Source organism: Antedon mediterranea, chromosome 5, assembly GCF_964355755.1.
Source record: "Antedon mediterranea chromosome 5, ecAntMedi1.1, whole genome shotgun sequence".
NCBI classification, from domain to species: domain Eukaryota; kingdom Metazoa; phylum Echinodermata; class Crinoidea; order Comatulida; family Antedonidae; genus Antedon; species Antedon mediterranea.
The window spans coordinates 5,865,275-5,884,968 of NC_092674.1; the positions used below are offsets into that span (position 1 = coordinate 5,865,275).

A 19,694-nucleotide genomic window follows, 5' to 3' on the forward strand; every position below is an offset into this window, starting at 1 on the left:
TTGAGTTAATTTAAAAATAGGCTAGGGCCTAGGCCTAAGTCATGAATGAAGTAATTGTAATAGTAGGAGCCCCCTAGAATAGGGCTAGCCTAGGCCTGCATGCAACGACAACCTAGGAAGGTGTTTGTACGAGTCGCATACAGATACAGATAGTAGGTCTAGCCTAGGCCTAGATTATAATAATCAATAATCAATAATAATAATTTATTTCTGAAATAAAAACAAAATACAGTTAACATTTTCTAAAATAATAAATAAAAAAAGAGAAAAAGGGTACCCCACTGGAAGCTAAACTTTAAAATGTGGGGTCCGGGCAACATATTTAAGTAAGGTAAGGTAAGGTAAGGTAAGGTAAGAAACATGACATGATAATGAACAAAAAAGGCATTTATAAAAAAATGTGACATGTCTTTTTATTCAAGAATATATTTATCGGATCTCCTCTCCATGACTAATCGGCGCCGACTAATCTAACTTCACTATGATCTTGCCTAGTTTAAATTATCATCATTACACTTCACTTTGTTTACTTTTTAGGCTAGGCCTAGGCCTTAGACAAGGCCAGACTGAGGTGGCAAGACTCGGCAGCGGGTCCTGTCCGCCGTCGTCAAGACTGAGGCGTCTGGTTTCCAAGAAGATGAATCATAATTTAATAACTCATAATTATAGACCCCGACAGAAACAAATACACCCAATTGAACATGAAGACACTTTTACAATATATTATGTAAATATTTCAATAAAATAGTAGAATTCATACCTTAGATAATTAAATACAGCATAATATAAATTGTTTGTACCTAAATAACATCTGTCTGAAAAAATAAAATAGGAATGTGTGTCAAATATGATAAACATTCTATGAAACGAGTTATCTGATTGGTTAAAACTACTTAATCTAAAGCTTGGACGAATAAGATTTCGCGATATATACATCGCGGAATGTAATAGCTTTGCGCAGCCGCAGAAGTCATGTTGATAGACTGAAGGGTCGGGGAAATGAATGAATGCGAAAGGCAGATTTCCCTAAAATAATCTAATGAAGAACGCAATTTAACCTCTTTTTACGGCAAAATATTCGTAAGTTTAATTCAATATTAATCAAAGTGTTATCTGACGTAATATATTTGTTGTAAGTTGTAGTATGGATGAGTTATGGTTCGTTACAAGTAGAACATTTGTGCGTGTAGTGAAAAGCCGAGTGTTGGTTGTCGTTTATTAGAAAAGGACTCACCAGGGGAGAACCCAGCACCCAGTTGTACTGCAAGTGGTGCTGTCACGATAAATATGGTCCGGGGCCAAAATCGGTCCGGCCGGACCAGTTTTGGCTCTAAAATTGTGGCCAAAAGCAGTCCGCCACTGCCTAAATCGGTCCGGGCTTTTCTTCTGTCGATTTTAATTGAATTACTAGGCCTATGATGCTGTTTTAAGTTGTTTATGGCTAGAAAAATATCCCATGATATATATTAGTAAGTTATCTTGTCGGATAAATACTATAAATAAATGTATTTTATCTACAAACATGACTTAGGTGTTCACTCATATTTCGGCCTGCCACACACTCACATGAACGGGTATGAGACGCTGATATTGCCAGCTAGATTTTATTTATGATTGAGGCCTTTTCCTTCCTCAGCCTAATCAATATTGGATAATTGTTTTATAATAATTGCAGGGGCGCAGCCAGTGGGGGGGTCACGGGGGTCCTGACCCCCCCTTTTTTTTTAGAAAAAATAAATAAAAACATGAGACAACAATACAGATCAAGTCATCCTGGAGATACTGTGGAAGATTACTACCGAGCAGTATTACCAAATCAGCTTCTTGATTACAAACCGAGTTAAAAACCCGTTTTTCTGCCGATAACAGGCCATGCTTTAAAATATTTGGCGTAGCACCCGAGTCTATCGTGAAGTGTAATGTTGAAGAAGTCTTCAAGGAACTTGAATTTGGTACGATGATCTGCCAAGACACGAACATCTTCATTCCGAGCTTCAGTGATGGAAGCGACTGTGTAAAATTAGCGGATCCAGATGTGTTCCCGAATGTGCGTGCACTTCTTCTAATCGCGTAGGCCTATGCCCGTAACGTCTGCTGAAGCTGAGCGGAGTTTTTCGACTTTATGGAGAACGAAAACCTGTTTGGGAAATCACATGTCTTATGAGCAGCTTTCGGGATTGTGCCTCATGAACATACACTTTAACATGAACATTAATACAGAGAATGTCATACGCGAATTCTGTCTCCAAGCCAAGAAGAATGTTCCAAACTTATGTTTAAAGATGCATCACGCGATGTCAAGAGCGCCGTTATAGTAACTAACGTAAAATGTATGATAATAATTTAGAAGTTAGTTATTACAATTATGTAGGCCTATACTAGATGGTACGCTCGCTTCGCTCGCGTACCATCTAGGTCTTGCCCACAAATTGTTCTCGAATACATAATAATTTCAGCGTTAAAAAACTGGCGATTTCAAAATATGTACGTACCGCAGGACAATAATACATGTCGTTTACAGGAACGAATAAATAGACATTGTGATTTATGTACTCAACTAAAATTAGCACTCTGGGAATTACTTCAGAAAGAGAAACTTGTCACAAAATGAGACCAATTGTTTAAGTCAAATTTAAACAAACTTAATTTGTGTTTTGTATGTAACATTAGGGTTGAGGGGTGGGGAAGAGGATGGGTGCAAAGAGTTAAATATATTCTTTATCCATAGTAACGAAATATTAATTGTTTTCATGTTTTACAAATAATATACCACTACACACAGTAAAACATTGCGATTTAATACTTTGTTGAAACTATCACCGTCATAGTCGATTGAAATAGTACAGTACATGTAACGATACATCACTACGACGTGTATATGTTTATATAATGTAAAACAATTTGTGAAAACCACCTCTATTCGGGGAAATCATAAATTCGATTTAATCGTCAATAAATATTAAAAATTAATTATCTAACTCAACTTAATTAGTAGGCCTAATGGTTTTCAATTGTTTCTTAGAGCCAATTCATACTTAAGTTGGTTCCTACCCTACCCACCAAAGTTGTTCTGCGTTTAGGGCATGTGATGTACCGTAGGCCTATCTACTGGTTTTACAACGCTACTCATGCTAGTGAGGGAAGGGTGATGATGTGGGTGGTTTAACTGCAATAATAAAGATGTATACATAATATACGGCGAGTGAAAACGCCAGCACATTATCCATTTAAAAAAATTTATATCCAACCTCTGCAGCACAGATTGAAAAAAAAATGGATCGAATTTCTGTTATGAGTATACAGTACTTGCCTTTACGACGCCTGCTGAGGGAATAGACGCTTGTGGAACAGAGATTGGAATGTTCCATTCATCGCAAATCAATACATTTGTATAAACGTATATTAAATCTATCAAAATAGTATTTTTTAAAGAAAATCGGCCTGTCTTCAACATTATGATACTGTACTCTAGCTGTTCAACCGGTTTTCAGCTATTAAAATCAATTATCGTAGGAGGAGATAGGAAAATGCGAAACCTCCTCGCATTTTTGTGGCGGGTATTTTTCAAGATGGACATCCATTAGACAGTGTATACCACGATCGGAAAACACCCCGATTTGGGGCAAATCGTTGAACCTAAATTCGTTTTAATCGTCAATAACTAATTATCTAACTTAATTTAATTAGTAAACAGGGTTACATTAGGTGGTTAAAATCAGTACCGAAAGTACGAACCAACTTTATATACCATCGAGTAAAAATTCTAGAAGTAAGGCGCGATTTACCGAATTTTGCCCTTACGTAAATTTGTATATAGAAGCTATCACCTATACTATACATTCGAACAAAATAGGTATATTTTTAAACAAAATATTGTATGTACTGGGTATGATAAGCGTCTCACATACACACGGAGCTAAGATAGCTTCTTGGACTTGCACAGTGTATGAACTGTAACCTTACCTTCATTTTTTTTTTTTAACTGGTGGTCACGCAACTTATTTTGACCTCCATCCGCACATTTTTGTGTTTCTTTTGTTTATTGTAATTTTCTTTTTGCAATTTGTAATTTTTATCTTTTATTTTAAAATGTGTGGTGAAACCAATAAAACAAACAAAACAAACGGTTCTCATTTAATAATATCACTCCCTCCATGCTTTCATTCTAATTTCTTTTTTCAAACTTTTGCATCTCTACGTTCATTTCATGCAACTTTTGTATTGGTGAAAAGGGAGGAATTCAAATAATTCCTCCTCTAAGTTTACAGCCTCTCTACACAAATCAACAAACAAGCAAGAAAAAAAGTGTTTGTCTGTGGCAGCCTGGAATATAAAAATGTTCTGTAATGAAAATGAGAGTTGTTTTTTGTTTTCTTTGTTTCAGTTTATTAGTGTTAACATTGTCATATTTGTGTGTGCGTAAACCGATTCAAATGATCTAGATTGCCCTAGACCGCCAAAGCTTCCAGGGGGCTTCGCCCCCTGGACCCCAACCGGGGGCCCTTGGCGGCCCCCTGGCCCCCAGCCCATGGTTGCTCGCTTCGCTCGCAAAATACTCACATATTGGTTGACCCCCCCTTTAATTCTTTGCTGGCTGCGCCCCTGAATTGTATTGAATTTATATAGTGATTGATTAACCATAAATAGTTAATAATAATAATATTTAATAATTAAATTGTTTTTAACATCATGGGGAAACGAAGATGTTAAAAAAGAACAAAATAGATTAAAAACAGGCAGAGATACATATTGTATACAAAAAGCCTAACAATTAGTACTAATTATTGATGAGTTACTACTAATAATAATAATTAAAAAAACAGGCTTAATTTATAATATTAAAATAACAAATAAAAGAGTAGTTTTCAATATAATGACTAATCATGGCCTTTTTTTAATGATATATACATTATGACTCATTTTGCGCACCATATATTTGTAAGACCGGACCATATTTGGCGGCCAAAAACAGTCCTACTACCCGGACCGATTTTATCCTGGCCGGACCAGTTTTGGCGGCCAAAATTGGTCCGGCCGGACAGGTTTTGGCAGCCATAAATGGTCCCCCGGACTGATTTTGGCAGCCAAAACTGGTCCGCCGGACCGATTTTGGCCCGGACTGATTTTGGTGTGACAGTTCTTTTTACAGTGACCAAAGAGATGCTGAATAGTAGTAGTGTAGTAGTTTACAGTAGTATTGTAGCTGCAAAGCATAATAACGATATCATAAGTTGCTTTTTTACACTGTTGGTGCCTATGTATATAGGATAGTATATTCTCTATTACATATTATAATTTAATTGATTTTAGGCCATTTTGTACAGGTAGTTATTAAATTCAATGTATGGCAATAATGAATAACATATTGTGGCATGGATGGTGCTTGAGTGTGTTTTTTATGAAGTGATGTTTTCTTTATGTTCTTGAATATTGTGCGGGAAACTCTGTCTGTATTGTATATGGAAGATATCTTCGATCGATGACAAACAATTCTGTGCAGCAAAGCGTAACCAAAAGAAATAACATAGCATGGCGACCATACTTTTGCAGAACAAGTTACTTTAAAAAAATGTTTAATAACAAATCTCTGTCCACATTCTTGCTTTAAAAATGTTTGTGGGTTTATAAATTTCTGTATCAACTTTCGTAGCGAACAACATCTTTTCCTTGGTGAGAAGACCCTATATACCTGTATTTATCTATTAAATACAATTAGATATCTGACCACTATTTTATGGATGAATAAACATGCATCAATTTATCTGTAAATTTATTATTTAGTCTTTAATTTTTTTTTCTATTTTAACAGTTTTTGTCGTTTATTTAACTTCTGTGGAGTAGCTTTGCTTCAGGTAGTAAATGTTGAGATGTCGTAATTTTGTACTTTATACTAAGTACATTGCAAGTAATTCTCGGGTAGACTCCAACCCACGACCTATATCACTACTGGCATACATACAGTACCTCTAAACCACCAATCTTGAAAATGTTTGCCTAAAAAGCCCAAAACATTTTTCTTGGGTGGAAACTACAGTACCATCTTCAAGTTCAAATCGCTAGCACATTTTTTTTCATTTTTACCGTAATGGCATTGACCAAGATTAAGTAGAGACTTAACTGACTTTTTATTCAACTTGTCGTGTCATATTAAGTTAAGTATGACAATATCTTAAGAAGACCAGATTATTAATCACTTCCCTTTTAAAAAAAACTGCCTTACCTGTCAGAAATGATAACAAGTCTTCTTATTGCAGCAAATTTCTGAAACTACATTAACATGCTTGGATAATTACACGTACAGTAGAAAAAATATACTGTTAATCGATTGATAATATTCTTAATAAATTCTAAAAAGTGTATAACTATTCTTATGAACGATAAACACATATTGTACTGTATTGTTGTAGAGTATTGCTTTGCTTCATGTTTTCAGGCACACTTAAGCTTGGTTCCCACTAGAATGTAACGCAAGGACGTAAACACAACGCAAGCGTTTCAACCAATGACAAGCGAAGTTATAGACAGTTAGCAATCACAAGCGAATAAGCCATCGCTTGTGATTGGTCAATTCACTTGCGTTGCGTTACGTCCTTGTGTTGCGTCGCTAGTGGGAACCACGCTTTACGTTGCGCTTACGTCCTTGCGTTGCGTCTTAGTGGGAACCACCAAGCTTGAAGCTTGGTTCCCACTAGAACGTAACGCAAGGACGTAAACGCAACGCAAGCGTTTCAACCAATGACAAGCGAAGTTATAGACAGTTAGCAATCACAAGCGAATAAGCCATCGCTTGTGATTTGTCAATTCACTTGCGTTGCGTTACGTCCTTGTGTTGCGTCACGTCCTTGTGTTGCGTCGCTAGTGGGAACCACGCTTTAAGGTGCTTGTGTTGCATGGTTGCTGACAAAACTCCTCGGCCATTTGTGCCCATAAAATAAAAACATTAAAAAGTGAAATATTGTCCTACAGTACATCTAGTCCACATCCACTTTAAAATAAAATGTACACTTTTTACTCGGGGTACCCGAGTCTAAGACTCTCTCATCTTCTCCTCCATCCGACACTATTGAGTAAAAAGTGCGATTTATAAAGTACTACTCCTGCCTTATTCGTTGTAGTATTGAGCTGGGATTTGGCATGAATATACTACAGGGACATGTCCTCAAAGCTATAGAGCCGGATTTTTAAATTTTAAACCGGATGCAGCCATATGACGTCTCGAAGATGGTACCAACCATATAGCCGTATAACTATTTGGTAGTGAGGTTAATAACCTCAACCGTTATTGATGTGTATGTGACATCACATCCCGTCTTATGACGTCATTACAGCTTCTTTTGCTGTACCCCGAGTATCGCACATTCATGCTTTTTTTGAATAAATGAATAAACTATTTGGTAGCGAGGTTATTGATGTGTATGTGACGTCACATCTCGTCTTATGACGTCATTACAGCTTCTTTTGCTGTACCCCGAGTATCGCACATTCATGCTTTTTTTTTTTAATTTGATGTAGCTGTATAGATTTACTAAATTAATGAGTACTGTACACAGTTTGCAATTGTGACAATAATAATAATAATAATTCATTCTTATATAGCGCATATACTGTAAGCAAGCTCTCAATGAGTGAGTGAGTGGCCGAGCGGTTAAGACAGTGGAACCGTAATTAAGTAGCCATAACATCGGCAAGGGTTCGAGGCTCACTCGCTCCATGGTTCTGGTGGTAGAACGAGTCTTCTCGGATAAGGACTATAAACCGTAGGTCCAGTGTACACATAGCTCATGCGCACTTTAAAGAACCTAGTACATCTTTCGAGACGAGTAGGGGGTTACCCCGGTGTACTAGTCCACACAAACACAGCCACGGTCACACACAGCCACTGTGCAAATTGGGACTGGGCCGTTTTAGAGGTGTTTACCACCTGTTGGTCCAGATCCTTCACTAACTGAGTTAGTGAGAAGTCGAATAAATAAAATAAATAAAAAATCAATGCACTGCACATAAATTAAAATAGACAAGAAATAGCAATAATAATAATACTGTATAGAAATCTAGAAATCAAGTAACCAAAGATACTGACAATTATAAAAGAATCTTATAGGAACTCATTTAGACTTATCTAATTTGACTTTATTTTGAAGTACTGTACTGTAGGAGGTCAACTTAATTTGTGATTTTTTTTTGTACACCAGTTCAAATTCTATATTTCCTTTATGATTATGTATATTCTAATATTATCCTAAGTTGATTAAACTTTGCCAATTTGTCATTATTAACAACACCCCATTAATTTCCTTTTGCACTGGAATAATTGGCTCTTTACTGTTGTGTGCTAGTATTGAATTCATTGTGTCCTTCCGTTGCAGGCCTTGCTTCAATTGTCGTTAGTAGGTCTTTCAAGGGTCATCCCTTTGAATCCCTGTTTGACACTATGGTCAAAGTCTCAGTCCCTCCTTTTTCTTTGATTGAAAATGAACTTATGTAGATGGGAATAGGCAAGGAAATACAAATTTTAAATTGTTTGCTAAAGCCCATCTTTTTAGATTCCCATCAAGGTTTTGTGTATATTTATTGGAGAATAAAAATACAGTATACCTGTCAGTTGCTTAAGTTAAGTAAGATCAGCATTTAAGCACCTGCAAAGTGATTTTAACTTTATTATAAATGTTGTCTTACTATTAATCATCATTCTTTTATTTATGTAAAATCCACAATTAGGTTTGCAAGGAAAAGAGAGTTCATCATCAAAGTGGAGGGAAATCGAAGACCTCATCAAAGTAAAACTCTTACCTCATCCTTCACAGAATTAGTAAGTATATTAGTTTGACCTTTCAACTTTGTGATATACAGTAGAACCTCTATTAAGGGGACACCTCAGGACCCAACAAAGTGTCTATTAATAAAATGAATAAAGATTTGCTGTATTGTATCAAACTAACTTGACAAAATTGTGCCCAAATATGGTAGTGATGACATCATGTCCATATACGGGCACATCACAATTTTTGTCACATAAAGGTTGATAGTGTTGACAGTATAAAATTGGAAAGCAAGAATATTAATATTACAGTCACTTACTGTAAGATTAAAGAATTTGTAAATTACTTACTTCTTTTCTTGTAGAACATAAATCCTGAGCAAGGGACTTCTAAACAAGACTGGAGAGTGCCTTCTTCGCATGCTAGTATCAATTTCTTTAGCTCTGCTATAATGCCACCAAGACGAAAAAGACGCTCTCCCACTGCCGATGATTGTAAAGCAAAGAAGACACGCAAATCATCCAAGTAAATAGTATTTCCTTTTTTAAAAAAAAATATGAAAGAATATATTTTTTAATTTGACTTTTATTATTGTGTTGAGACACAAAATGTACTGTAGTTCCGTATTTTCTAATCATGCTTATTTCATCATAAAACAAATGGTAAATTTAAACGTTATATATTTATTAATTTATTTTGTTATAAAATTATTATTAAAAAATAAAAAGAAGACCCTGGAAGTTTCTATCGTAATCTATTGAAATAAAAACAAATAAGTAAGTTCGCAAAACTATTATATATATCATGCAAATTAATAGTATGATAAAATCATTGTTACAGTTATGATCTACCTGATCTGCCGAAAAGTATTTACAGTAATACTCATTTATCTCTAATCCAACTTGATCAAATCAAGGCAATCTAACAACAGGACACTGAGCTCGCCTTGCCAAGATAAGAACTCAAAACAGTCCTTTGATCTTATGTCTGGCTGCAACAAATACCAACAGTACTGTACTATGTACAGTACATATTCTCTGGCGCGCTGTGTTTTTTTTCAGTGCGTGAAACTGGTTGTGTCGCAGCCACAGATAACCCCTTTGATCTCCGGAGCTCAGAATTCTATTGCCTAGATCAAATTATGCAAATGTCTTTCAAATTCATATTTTAAACATCAAGTAGTGATAACTATGAAAGCTAAGCCCATCATGGATATCAAAATCTGAGAGTAACACCCCTCTTGATCCATCTAACACCCACCTTTGTCTTCAATTCACTCTACAATGTGTATAACCTTGGATTGGTTAACGTGCATGTGGAAAAACAGTTAGGATATTTGCCCCTGTATTACACAGGTTATTGATGGATTATGTTTATTAGAGAGAAATTATTATACAGTATCTGACTGACTCACAATCCTTTGTGATGATGGCACCTGACTGTAGAGAGTAAAGTGGGCTTCGCTTTTGTAATGCTTGTATTTGATCTGGAATTTGATCATTATTTGTAGTAAAATGAATGTACAGAAGTAGGATTGGCTGTATAATTAATCAAGGCAGGGTTTTTGATAAGGATCTAGATATACTGCAGTAGGAAAAAAACCATTAGTTACAAAAACCTCTAACCTTGGCCTACTGTAGACCTAAAAAATGAACCACATATGTAGACAGATACGCTGAGGTGGCTGGGTCCCCTTAAATTTTCAATGCAAAAGATAGAAAGTCAGGTTCACTTACTTATAATGTTTAGGCCCTAGCTCCCACTATTTCAAAATCAACTGAGACCAAAAAATAAATATGAAGTATGTTTCATGGAGCTGTAACTTAGTGGTTATGTGCGTGGCTTCCAATCCCAAGGGGTTCGGGGTTCAATCCTGACCTAGTGGCAGGGTTGTTTTAATATTTTATGAAATTTAAAAAAAAAACAATTGATAAAAAAATGAATCCTAAACTATCTGTTTCTTCTAGTGTACCTACAGCATACACAGATCTAACAGAAACGAGTTATCACTCTGCCTTTTCTGCCAAACGTTGTCTTGCTTGGTTCGAGGAGTACAAGGACAAAGATTCAGGTTCGTTGGGTCCCGATGGCATGGAGAAATTCTGCGAAGATATTGGTGTTGAGCCAGAGAACATTGTAATGTTAGTAATAGCGTGGAAGCTTGAAGCATACCAAATGGGTTTTTTTACTATTCAAGAATGGATGAAAGGAATGACATCATTACAGTGAGTGTGGTACTCGTAGATGTTGTATAGCACATCTAAGTGTGTCCTTGCCATTCCCTGCCATACATTATATTCTCATATTCAACGACTGTAGGTACTATTGCATGATCAGCTTTTTGTAAACATTTTAAAGAATTCAGGATTCTAGGCTGGTGAATAATGCACAACCAAATGTCAATTTGTGATTGCCAAAACCTGAGCGCTGCATTTACAGGCATAGTCTTCAAAGTTATTAATAATAACTTCAATTAGCAAATGATTTAATTCATGAATGTTAAGTTACAAATACAGCCATATGTACCATTTTTGTATTTAAAACCATCAAAACAATTACTGTATATAGATTTATTGAAAAAATTATTTGTATTTTTAATTCACAGGGTAGACTCCATAAATAAACTGCAAGGAAAATTGGACTATCTTCGATCATTACTCAATGATCCACCTACGTTTAAACAAATATATAGATTTGCATTTGACTTTGCAAGAGTAAGTAAACAAATCAATTTTTTTGTAAGCCGAATAGAAATACAAACCAAAGGTTTAAAGAAATGAGATTGATTATTGATCGATTAATTGTTTATTGATTAGTGATTGATTTATTATTTATTGATTGGTTATTGATTATTCATTGATTGATTTATTGATTGTTTCCGTTGCAGAAAAAAGACAAAAGAGGATTAGATTATGACATAGCAAGAACATTGTTACGCCTGCTGCTTGGTAGACAGTGGGTTCTCTACAACTCATTCCAACAGTTTTTAGATGTAAGTGAATAAAACGTATTTGTTTCGTGCAATAATTATAATCAATATTAGTAATCAAAGGGTAAAGCCCTAGATAGATAATATGATAATATTAATTGAAAACATTTTAGCATCCAAAAGCAAGTAACGATTTATCAATGAATTTATGATATACATTTTAGAATCTACAACAATTTATATTATGAAATTCACTGTGTTGGATGCGAAATCAAATAAAAGCCAACATTTTTTTACATTTTTAGCAAACCAATTGTAAGGTTGTGAACAAGGACCAATGGTGCAATATTCTTGAATTCAGCCGTACAATACTACCTGATCTTAGTAACCATGATGAAGATGGTGCTTGTAAGTTGAGATGAGTAGGGCTAGTTGTTGTAGGCCTGTTGTGCTAGTTCTCACACAGCCACTGTCATTGATGGAGTAGAGAGCGTGTGATACTGACATGTTCACAACGCCATGAGCAATGATCCATTCATTGGAATATACAAGAAATCACAAACAAACAATATTTACAGTATATGGTATAAAAAAGCAAAATACTAAAGTGATACACTATGCGATAAACCAAGGAAATCTAACAACAGGACACTAAGCTCTTTCGATCTTATGTCTGGCTGTGACAAATAACAACAGTATTGTGCTATGTACATATTCTCTGTGGCGTGCAGTGGTTGATAAGGGGCGTAGTACTGATCATGTCGCAGCCAGAGATAAACCCTTTGATCTCCAGAGCTCCGCATCCTGTTTATAAATTGCCTTGGATAAATCCAGAGACAGAAACATGCAATATGGACATATGGATTTAATATGGAATGTGGTAAGCTTTATGATATGGAATAAATAAGTACTATTTTTTAGTGATTTAAATTTGTTTCTTTTTAGGGCCTGTGATGCTCGACGAGTTTGTAGATTGGTTACGATCTCAATACTCATGAAGAGTAGAGAACAGTGTAAAGTTGTACCTGAACAGTATTGAGAATAACCACAACGATCTCTCAACACAAATGTGTGTTACTAAAAACTTTGACTCTTTACGATGTCAATTCCAGTGTCCTAGGCAGGTTAAATGCAAGTTTATAAATAAATAACCATAGTGCTCAAACATCTTAAAAGGCAACTCTATTAAATTAAATCAAAAGGTAGTTTGCATGCCACAGAATATCCAGTGTGTTGCTATATACAGTATAGCTGTAACCTTGTCGTACATGGTTCACGCACTGGTGTACTTAGTTTTGGCGTTTTTATTTTGATTTTAAACTTCACTCTTGAGGTTGGAGTGTTCTTACAAATGGCATGGAAGACGGTATTGATATTTGTATAATAGTATTCCCTAATTAACAAAATATGCTGAACAGATATACAGGTCTTCTGGTTATATACTACAATTCCAACAAGTGAAAACAAAATGGAGTAGTGCAGAGATGCAAACAAACAACTGTCATTGTGTATAGCATTAGTATAAATGTCTAGTCCAATACTCTATTTTCTGTTTGTATTTAAGCATAAGGGCCAATTTACACAGACGAGGGAGCGGTAACGGTAAGCGGTAATTGTAAGCGAAAAACCGCGTGGCTTTTCCCATTTACACAGCGGGCGGAGTTCGCGAACAGAGTGGTGGAAAGTAGGTGCGTGTAGGCCTCGAGGCTAATGCATGTTACAGTCACTGCTGGCCTTGATGTGACTGACTGTCAGTAGGCCTAGCACACACATGCCTAAGTTTTGGAGGGAATTGTTGCCTAATAACGTACTAAAATGTATATTTTCTTTTCACTATCCTTATACGAACATTAGTCACGTCGTAGGTGTTTGTATTTCCGAATAAAAAGAAGAAGAAACTATAGGCTAGGCCTACTAACGGCACTCGTATTTATTGTCGTCTTTCACTCGACGGACGCAAAAAAAATTTGTTGATAGATGACGTCATTTCAATCATGTCGTTGGTTGGCAAGAATCCATAAATACCGCGCGGTATTTTCACAAAATCGAATCAGTTTCGATCATCCTGAGCGGATTTCCGCTCGTCCGCTCCGCGTTCTGTGTAAATGGTCATAAGAAATAACATAGATTCTATTTTCGCGTTTTCCGCTCAACTTTACCGCTTACCGTTACCACTCGTCTGTGTAAATTGGCCTTTAAAAGAGTGACCAAACATAATATTGCATAATATTTTCATTAAAGGGCCAGTTTACTTTAAAAGTTAGTGGTAAATTTTTAACATAATAGTATAACTGGTAAAGTATTTAACCTACAAGTTAAACTATTTAACCTACATTTTGAACTGGTAAACTATTTAACCTACAAGTTGAACTGGTGAACTGATTTAAACTAGTAATACTTAATCAAGTATATTATTTAAACAATGTCACTAATCATCTTTACTATTCAAAAATATTTTATCCAACTAATTAAGAAGTAAGTAATCAATCGCTTCCCGTAAGTTAGAACAGTTAATTTAGTAACTATAAAGTACAAACTAACTAAAACTACAGTTCCCTAGATATCGTAGTTTACTTAACTGACTGGCCCACATTCTTGGTGAGCAGTCATGACCCAATCCCAGGGGTATGTTCTGTTTAGAGCAAAACTTAGTATTTAATATTGAATAAAATACTACATACATGTATTAGACGACAGTTCCCTGGATATCGTAGTTTACGTAACTGACTGGCCCACATTCTTGGTGACTAGTCATGACCCAATCTCAGGGGTAAGTTCTGTTCAAAGCAAAACTTTAGTATTTATTATTATTATAATATAGAATTTTGACTGGTCAATGAATACCAGTCTATGGTCTTTTCATACTGTTTTTCGTTGGAAGTATACATTGTTATATGGTTAAATAGTATGCACCATTATATTGATGGTGATCAATATATAACGACTAGTAAATATATTATTTATATGTAGTTTCACAGTGCCATCTCTATTAATTACTCATTAAGTCGATGCTAAGATTGTTTCGAAAGGGATGAGTGCATTTCTAAATTGTTTTAAATAAATATTAACATAGGCCTTAGCAGACAAATGAAAGCAGCTTGTACAGTATTACAAGATAATATAGTCTTTGATCCACAACTCAACTTTGATCCAACACATGCATTTTGTAAGCTCCTCCCATTTATGCATACTCATTAAAAATGCTGTTTAAATTCAACATGCTAGACAATTGGGTTTGTTTAAAAATGGGTCAGAGTTCACAGTTCAACAAACCTTTGTTTTTGTAATCTGTAAATAGCAACATTTTAAGCTTCCATAAAGAGAGGTTATTCTATAAATTTGGTGGATTTTTTTCATATCTGCTAAATCTGGAGATAATTATTTTCAAAATATTTTTAAAGTATTAATAATTATTTTTACTTCATAGTCTTTTTTAAATAAGTTATCCAATGTGTGTAGTATAACATAATGCATAATGTGCATAGTTTAATGTTGTTACATTGTATTCATATTGTGTCTCAAAACTATTTCATATTTTGTATATTTTTGAGTTTAAATACATTTTTGGGAAATGATTATCTGAAGCAAAAGTTTTGTTGCAATTTAGAAGAGGAGAATGTTTTTTATATTGATAAATCGATCTGGTGTTTTTTAAACAAATTATTTACCCCACCTATGTTGGCAGAACCTAGGTTGGTTCTGATATGGGTTTCTACATGTAAAATGTAGCTCCGTTGATAATGTATATTATTTGAAATATAAATATGTAAAAATGGACAAAACAATTGTAATTCATTTATTGGTATTTAACCTGACAAAGCAAGAACACTACTTTCGTGGTCACGTTTTATAATGAAAGGACAGAACAAAAAGATTCAAGTTTTGAATGTTTTATTTATACACTTTGAATATTTACATAATTACAATTATAAATTTATCATTTTATACAAAGTACTTAAAAGTAGTTAAACTACATAATTTAAAGATAGATACTTCTTGTGAAATTTCAGCTTTCCTTAAGAAGAGCATTGATTGAAAACATTTGACATTTCTTATAAGAACGTTTAGATTTACTAGCTGCATTTCTATAAATTGATTGTTCATTCTCCATTTTAACAAAAGTTGATCCATATTCCATCGGTGTACATTTGGTATCTTCGTGTTTCGTCACTGGCATATAGTTTAGCGTTTCATACATCATTACCTCAGATTGCGGATCTTCCAACTGCGTAGTGCTTTGCGTATTTTCAATTCTTGTGCAATACATCGGGATGCTTGAAGTTCGTGGCACGATGACTGGTCCATTTGATACCGTATGAAGGTATCTCATCCATTCACTGTACGTTCTGTCAGAGACATCAAAGCGCTCCATTCCATTCACTATGATGTTGTTTGGTAACAAGTTCTTCCATCCATCTCTCAAACGATACTTGTGTCTGCAAACTTGCTCGATGAATACAGATTTAGTCATACACTCCTCTGTGATATTCATATAGCATATCTCTGGGCAGATTCCTGTCATGGTTTGCAGTATGCACTGGAAACAACCAGTATGATCAGGACACCGCAACATATCTGCCACAATTAGTTCGTTGAAAGACAGAGGCGTCATCATTTTACTGGAGATATCAGAAAATAGTACGGAAGACATATTCGAAGTTTAGTAGTTATTCGTAGTCTGTATAATAATTAAATGAAAGTTGCTATGGCTTATATACGAAAATGCCGCTTCTGTCAAAGAACACTGGAGTTAAGAAGAACAACAGAAAATGCTGCAAACAACACCCTTTTCGCGCGGCATGCCGCCAACCTATTGTTTCGCCGCCGCGGCCGCATTTACTTCAAAGATAAAACCACACCAAAAACAATTGAATCGGATACAACGATCTCTTAATAGGCTAAATCTAAATAAATAAGAATTAAATTGGTATTACATATAAAAATGATCATAAATCGTTTGCTATTACTTCATGCTATTATTACTAACCCTTCATTTCTTAGGAATTGTAAAAATTGTCATTGGCATGTGAAGATGTTCCCATCGAATCCATCCATCACTAATTCACACTCACTAATATTAAACATTTAAAAAAATTGGCATAACATGCAACATTTAAAGATTAGGACAATCCTGCTTTATTGTTGTCTGTATATAATATATATTTCTTCATAATCTGTTATTTTGTCTTCTTAGTCGTTGAAATACATAATGAGTTCTGATAACTAAATGATCCTTGTGTGATCTTCCAAAGACACCCCCTAGTCTGTGACATCTTCCCCGCTACCGCTCGTCCACCTTAAAGTGAACCTCTAACCGATCTCTTTCCTTCTTTCTTTGCCGGTTTTCCCACATCCTTAACTTATACTGGATGTCTCATTCACGCCTCATGGCCAGTCTACGAAGGCGTTTTTTGTTCTGCCTTTCTTCCTCTTCTAGTTTGTACTATATAAAAAAGAAGCTTAAATTAGAGGGATTTTTGTTATAAATAAAATAAGTCAACTGCCATGTTGACATTCCCCATTGACATTGCTCATTTCTATTTTTAATAAGTGTATGTGGTATTTAATTATTTAGGCATACCTGGTGGAATTGATTAGCAACTGCCATTTTGACATTCCCCTCTCTCCTCTTCACCCCACCAACAAAACCCCCTTGCTTATTTCTGTGTTTAATAAGTGTATGTGGTATTTAATTATTTAGGCGTACCTGGTGAAATTGATTAGCAACTGCCATGTTGACATTCCCCTCTCTCATCTTCACCCCACCAACAAAACCCCTTGCTTATTTCTGTGTTTAATAAGTGTATGTGGTACTTAATTATTTAGGCGTACCTGGTGGAATTGATTAGCATGTTTAATTCCTTCCATGAGCGGATTGTTACGATGACGAGAAGGATGATCATTTTGAACAACATTGGAGAAGAGTGATGGTAACTCTCTGTCCACACCAGGCCCAAACGATAATTTAAGCTTATTCATGAGTCCGTATCGTGTCGGTGGTCGGTGGCGTCGTTGAAGCTGACTGTCTACTGACATTTCCGATGCAATGCTAAAAAAGAAGGAATATGACGATGATAATAATGATAATCATCATGATCATGATAATAATGATAATGATGGTGATGCTGATGTTGATGATGATAATAATGATGATGATGATGATATGATTTATTTGTGATTATTACGGGTGATTTATACCTTTTAATCTGACTGGTTAGAATCTGTGCCTTGGCAATCCAATCATGGTCACCTTTTGAAGAAAAAAAAGAACGTAATATATAAATAAGTTTTATTCAATTTTAGAAATAATATATCTATAAATCTTTTAAACCAAAATAAACAATATCTTAAATAAAATGTATCTCATACCTTCTTGGACCATCTTTTCATCGTCGTCTTCTACGCCCGACCCCAAACTGTTCCTGTCGTCAGAGTTATCCTCTGGGATAATGAGCTCATCGTCATTGTTAATGTCAGCAATCAGTTCAGCAATGGGCTGATCATCGTTGTCAGCAATCAGTTCAGCAATGGGTTGATCGTCGTTGTCAGCAATCAGTTCAGCAATGGACTGATCATCGTTGTCAGCAATCAGTTCAGCAATGGGTTGATCGTCGTTGTCAGCAATCAATTCAGGAATGGGCTGATGATCTCTACATTGAATTCAAAATTAAAGAAAGTTCAAATAATAATAGACCAAAATTCTAACATTCTGAAATATTTTTTAATTATTTAATTAATTATGTACGCTATATTAAAGAGAGCATTTATTCAATAACAAATTAAATATACTCTACATGAGTATGCATACATTATTCAGAGTAGTATTAAAAACTGTAAAGTAATATTTAGGCTTACAGAACAATTGTTTCAGCTTCCATGTCTTCACATTTGAGCTCATCTACAGTACCTCTATGACTTCTGGTTTAAGGTCCGTTGTAATACTGAAAAATAAGCAAATTAAGATATTGTTTGTAAAATATTTTAATTGAAGAATCCAATACATACATCTAGACACTATACTAAACAAATGCCAGACATACCTTCCATTGCCATTGGCAGCTTCTGTTGTCACCACATCAACTGGTGGTTGTTTATCATCAATAGTGTCTTTGATTGCTGCAGCATCGGTAGCATCATTATCAAGTCCGACTCTCTTGGACTTCTTCAGTGATCGTCGAAGACTGGCAAAACGGGATTTAGACTTCTTTTTCTTGTCTTTCCCATATGATCCGACAGCTTATCTGTCGTGTTCTTAGATTCAGAACTTTCGGTGGTCATTATCTGGACATTTGGAGGATCAACACTACTTCCGTCTTGCGAATTAAATTCTTGGCGATTATCCGCAACGAATTCCTCAACTAAGTTGCGTTGACATAAGGTCAAAGGATTACCCATTTGTAATTAATATAGAACAGTACGAGATATGAAATCAATATAACTTCCCTGAAAGGTTTCCAATAGTTTTCTGAGCGTTTCTGTTATGATTCGTTTATATGGCGATTGCCTTCTGTATCGTAGTAACATCGAAGCGCGCACAAGGCGTTCATGCCAACAACGCGCAACCTATACGTGTGACGACGCCGCCCGCTACGTATAATCCATGATGGGCGTGGCCGGCGAAGGGGGGATATTTGAGTTGTACATCTATCGATTACACTATACCGTCATATATATCAATACAATTTCTAAATTTTATTCTACAAAATAACAAATTAATTTCATTTAGGAGATTTAGGGATTTTGAATTGGATAAAAACAATTTTCATTCAACAAACAATATTACTATAAAATTATATTGATTGAAATAATAATTATAATGTATACTTCCAAATAATACAGAAACAAATTAAAAAACTTATAGGTAAAAAAAAAATTCATTATACTGTACTTTTTTTTATCTAACATCAATTTGGTTTTACCTTAAAAATAACACATAGTACAATATACAGTTCAGTACTGTATAAAGAAACTATTCCAATGTTATATATCAATTTGATTTGACAAAA

The 19,694-nt window shown here is 35.1% G+C and overlaps 2 protein-coding genes across 2 annotated transcripts; one reads left to right on the plus strand and one right to left on the minus strand.

Moving 5' to 3' along the window:
• The first annotated feature begins 993 nt into the window (after window positions 1-993).
• Window positions 994-15,460, plus strand: LOC140049220 (DCN1-like protein 4). The gene is made up of 8 exons (XM_072094055.1): window positions 994-1,080; window positions 8,719-8,809; window positions 9,124-9,284; window positions 10,727-10,984; window positions 11,365-11,473; window positions 11,647-11,751; window positions 11,994-12,096; window positions 12,634-15,460. The coding sequence occupies exons 3-8, from the start codon at window positions 9,211-9,213 to the stop codon at window positions 12,684-12,686; spliced, it is 702 nt and encodes a 233-aa protein (XP_071950156.1). The 5' UTR covers window positions 994-1,080; window positions 8,719-8,809; window positions 9,124-9,210; the 3' UTR covers window positions 12,687-15,460.
• Window positions 15,461-15,669: 209 nt separating this feature from the next.
• LOC140049246 (uncharacterized) lies at window positions 15,670-18,884 on the minus strand. Its single transcript, XM_072094091.1, has 6 exons — window positions 18,729-18,884; window positions 18,544-18,629; window positions 18,058-18,338; window positions 17,887-17,938; window positions 17,521-17,737; window positions 15,670-17,131 (listed from the first exon to the last, which is right to left on the minus strand). The coding sequence occupies exons 2-6, from the start codon at window positions 18,564-18,566 to the stop codon at window positions 17,063-17,065; spliced, it is 642 nt and encodes a 213-aa protein (XP_071950192.1). The 5' UTR covers window positions 18,567-18,629; window positions 18,729-18,884; the 3' UTR covers window positions 15,670-17,062.
• Window positions 18,885-19,694: the final 810 nt, after the last annotated feature.

Coding starts and splice junctions, on each gene's coding strand:
- LOC140049246 (XM_072094091.1), bottom strand. CDS start 18,566: ATGGAAGCTGAAACAATTGTTCT. Junction 18,339..18,543: donor GAAGCTGAAACAATTGTTCT/GTAAGCCTAAAT, acceptor AATTCAATGTAG/AGATCATCAGCCCATTCCTG. Junction 17,132..17,520: donor ATGCTAATCAATTCCACCAG/GTACGCCTAAAT, acceptor TTTTTTATATAG/TACAAACTAGAAGAGGAAGA.
- LOC140049220 (XM_072094055.1), top strand. CDS start 9,211: ATGCCACCAAGACGAAAAAGACGCTCTCCCACTGCCGATGATTGTAAA. Junction 9,285..10,726: donor AAGACACGCAAATCATCCAA/GTAAATAGTATT, acceptor TGTTTCTTCTAG/TGTACCTACAGCATACACAG. Junction 11,752..11,993: donor CATTCCAACAGTTTTTAGAT/GTAAGTGAATAA, acceptor TTACATTTTTAG/CAAACCAATTGTAAGGTTGT.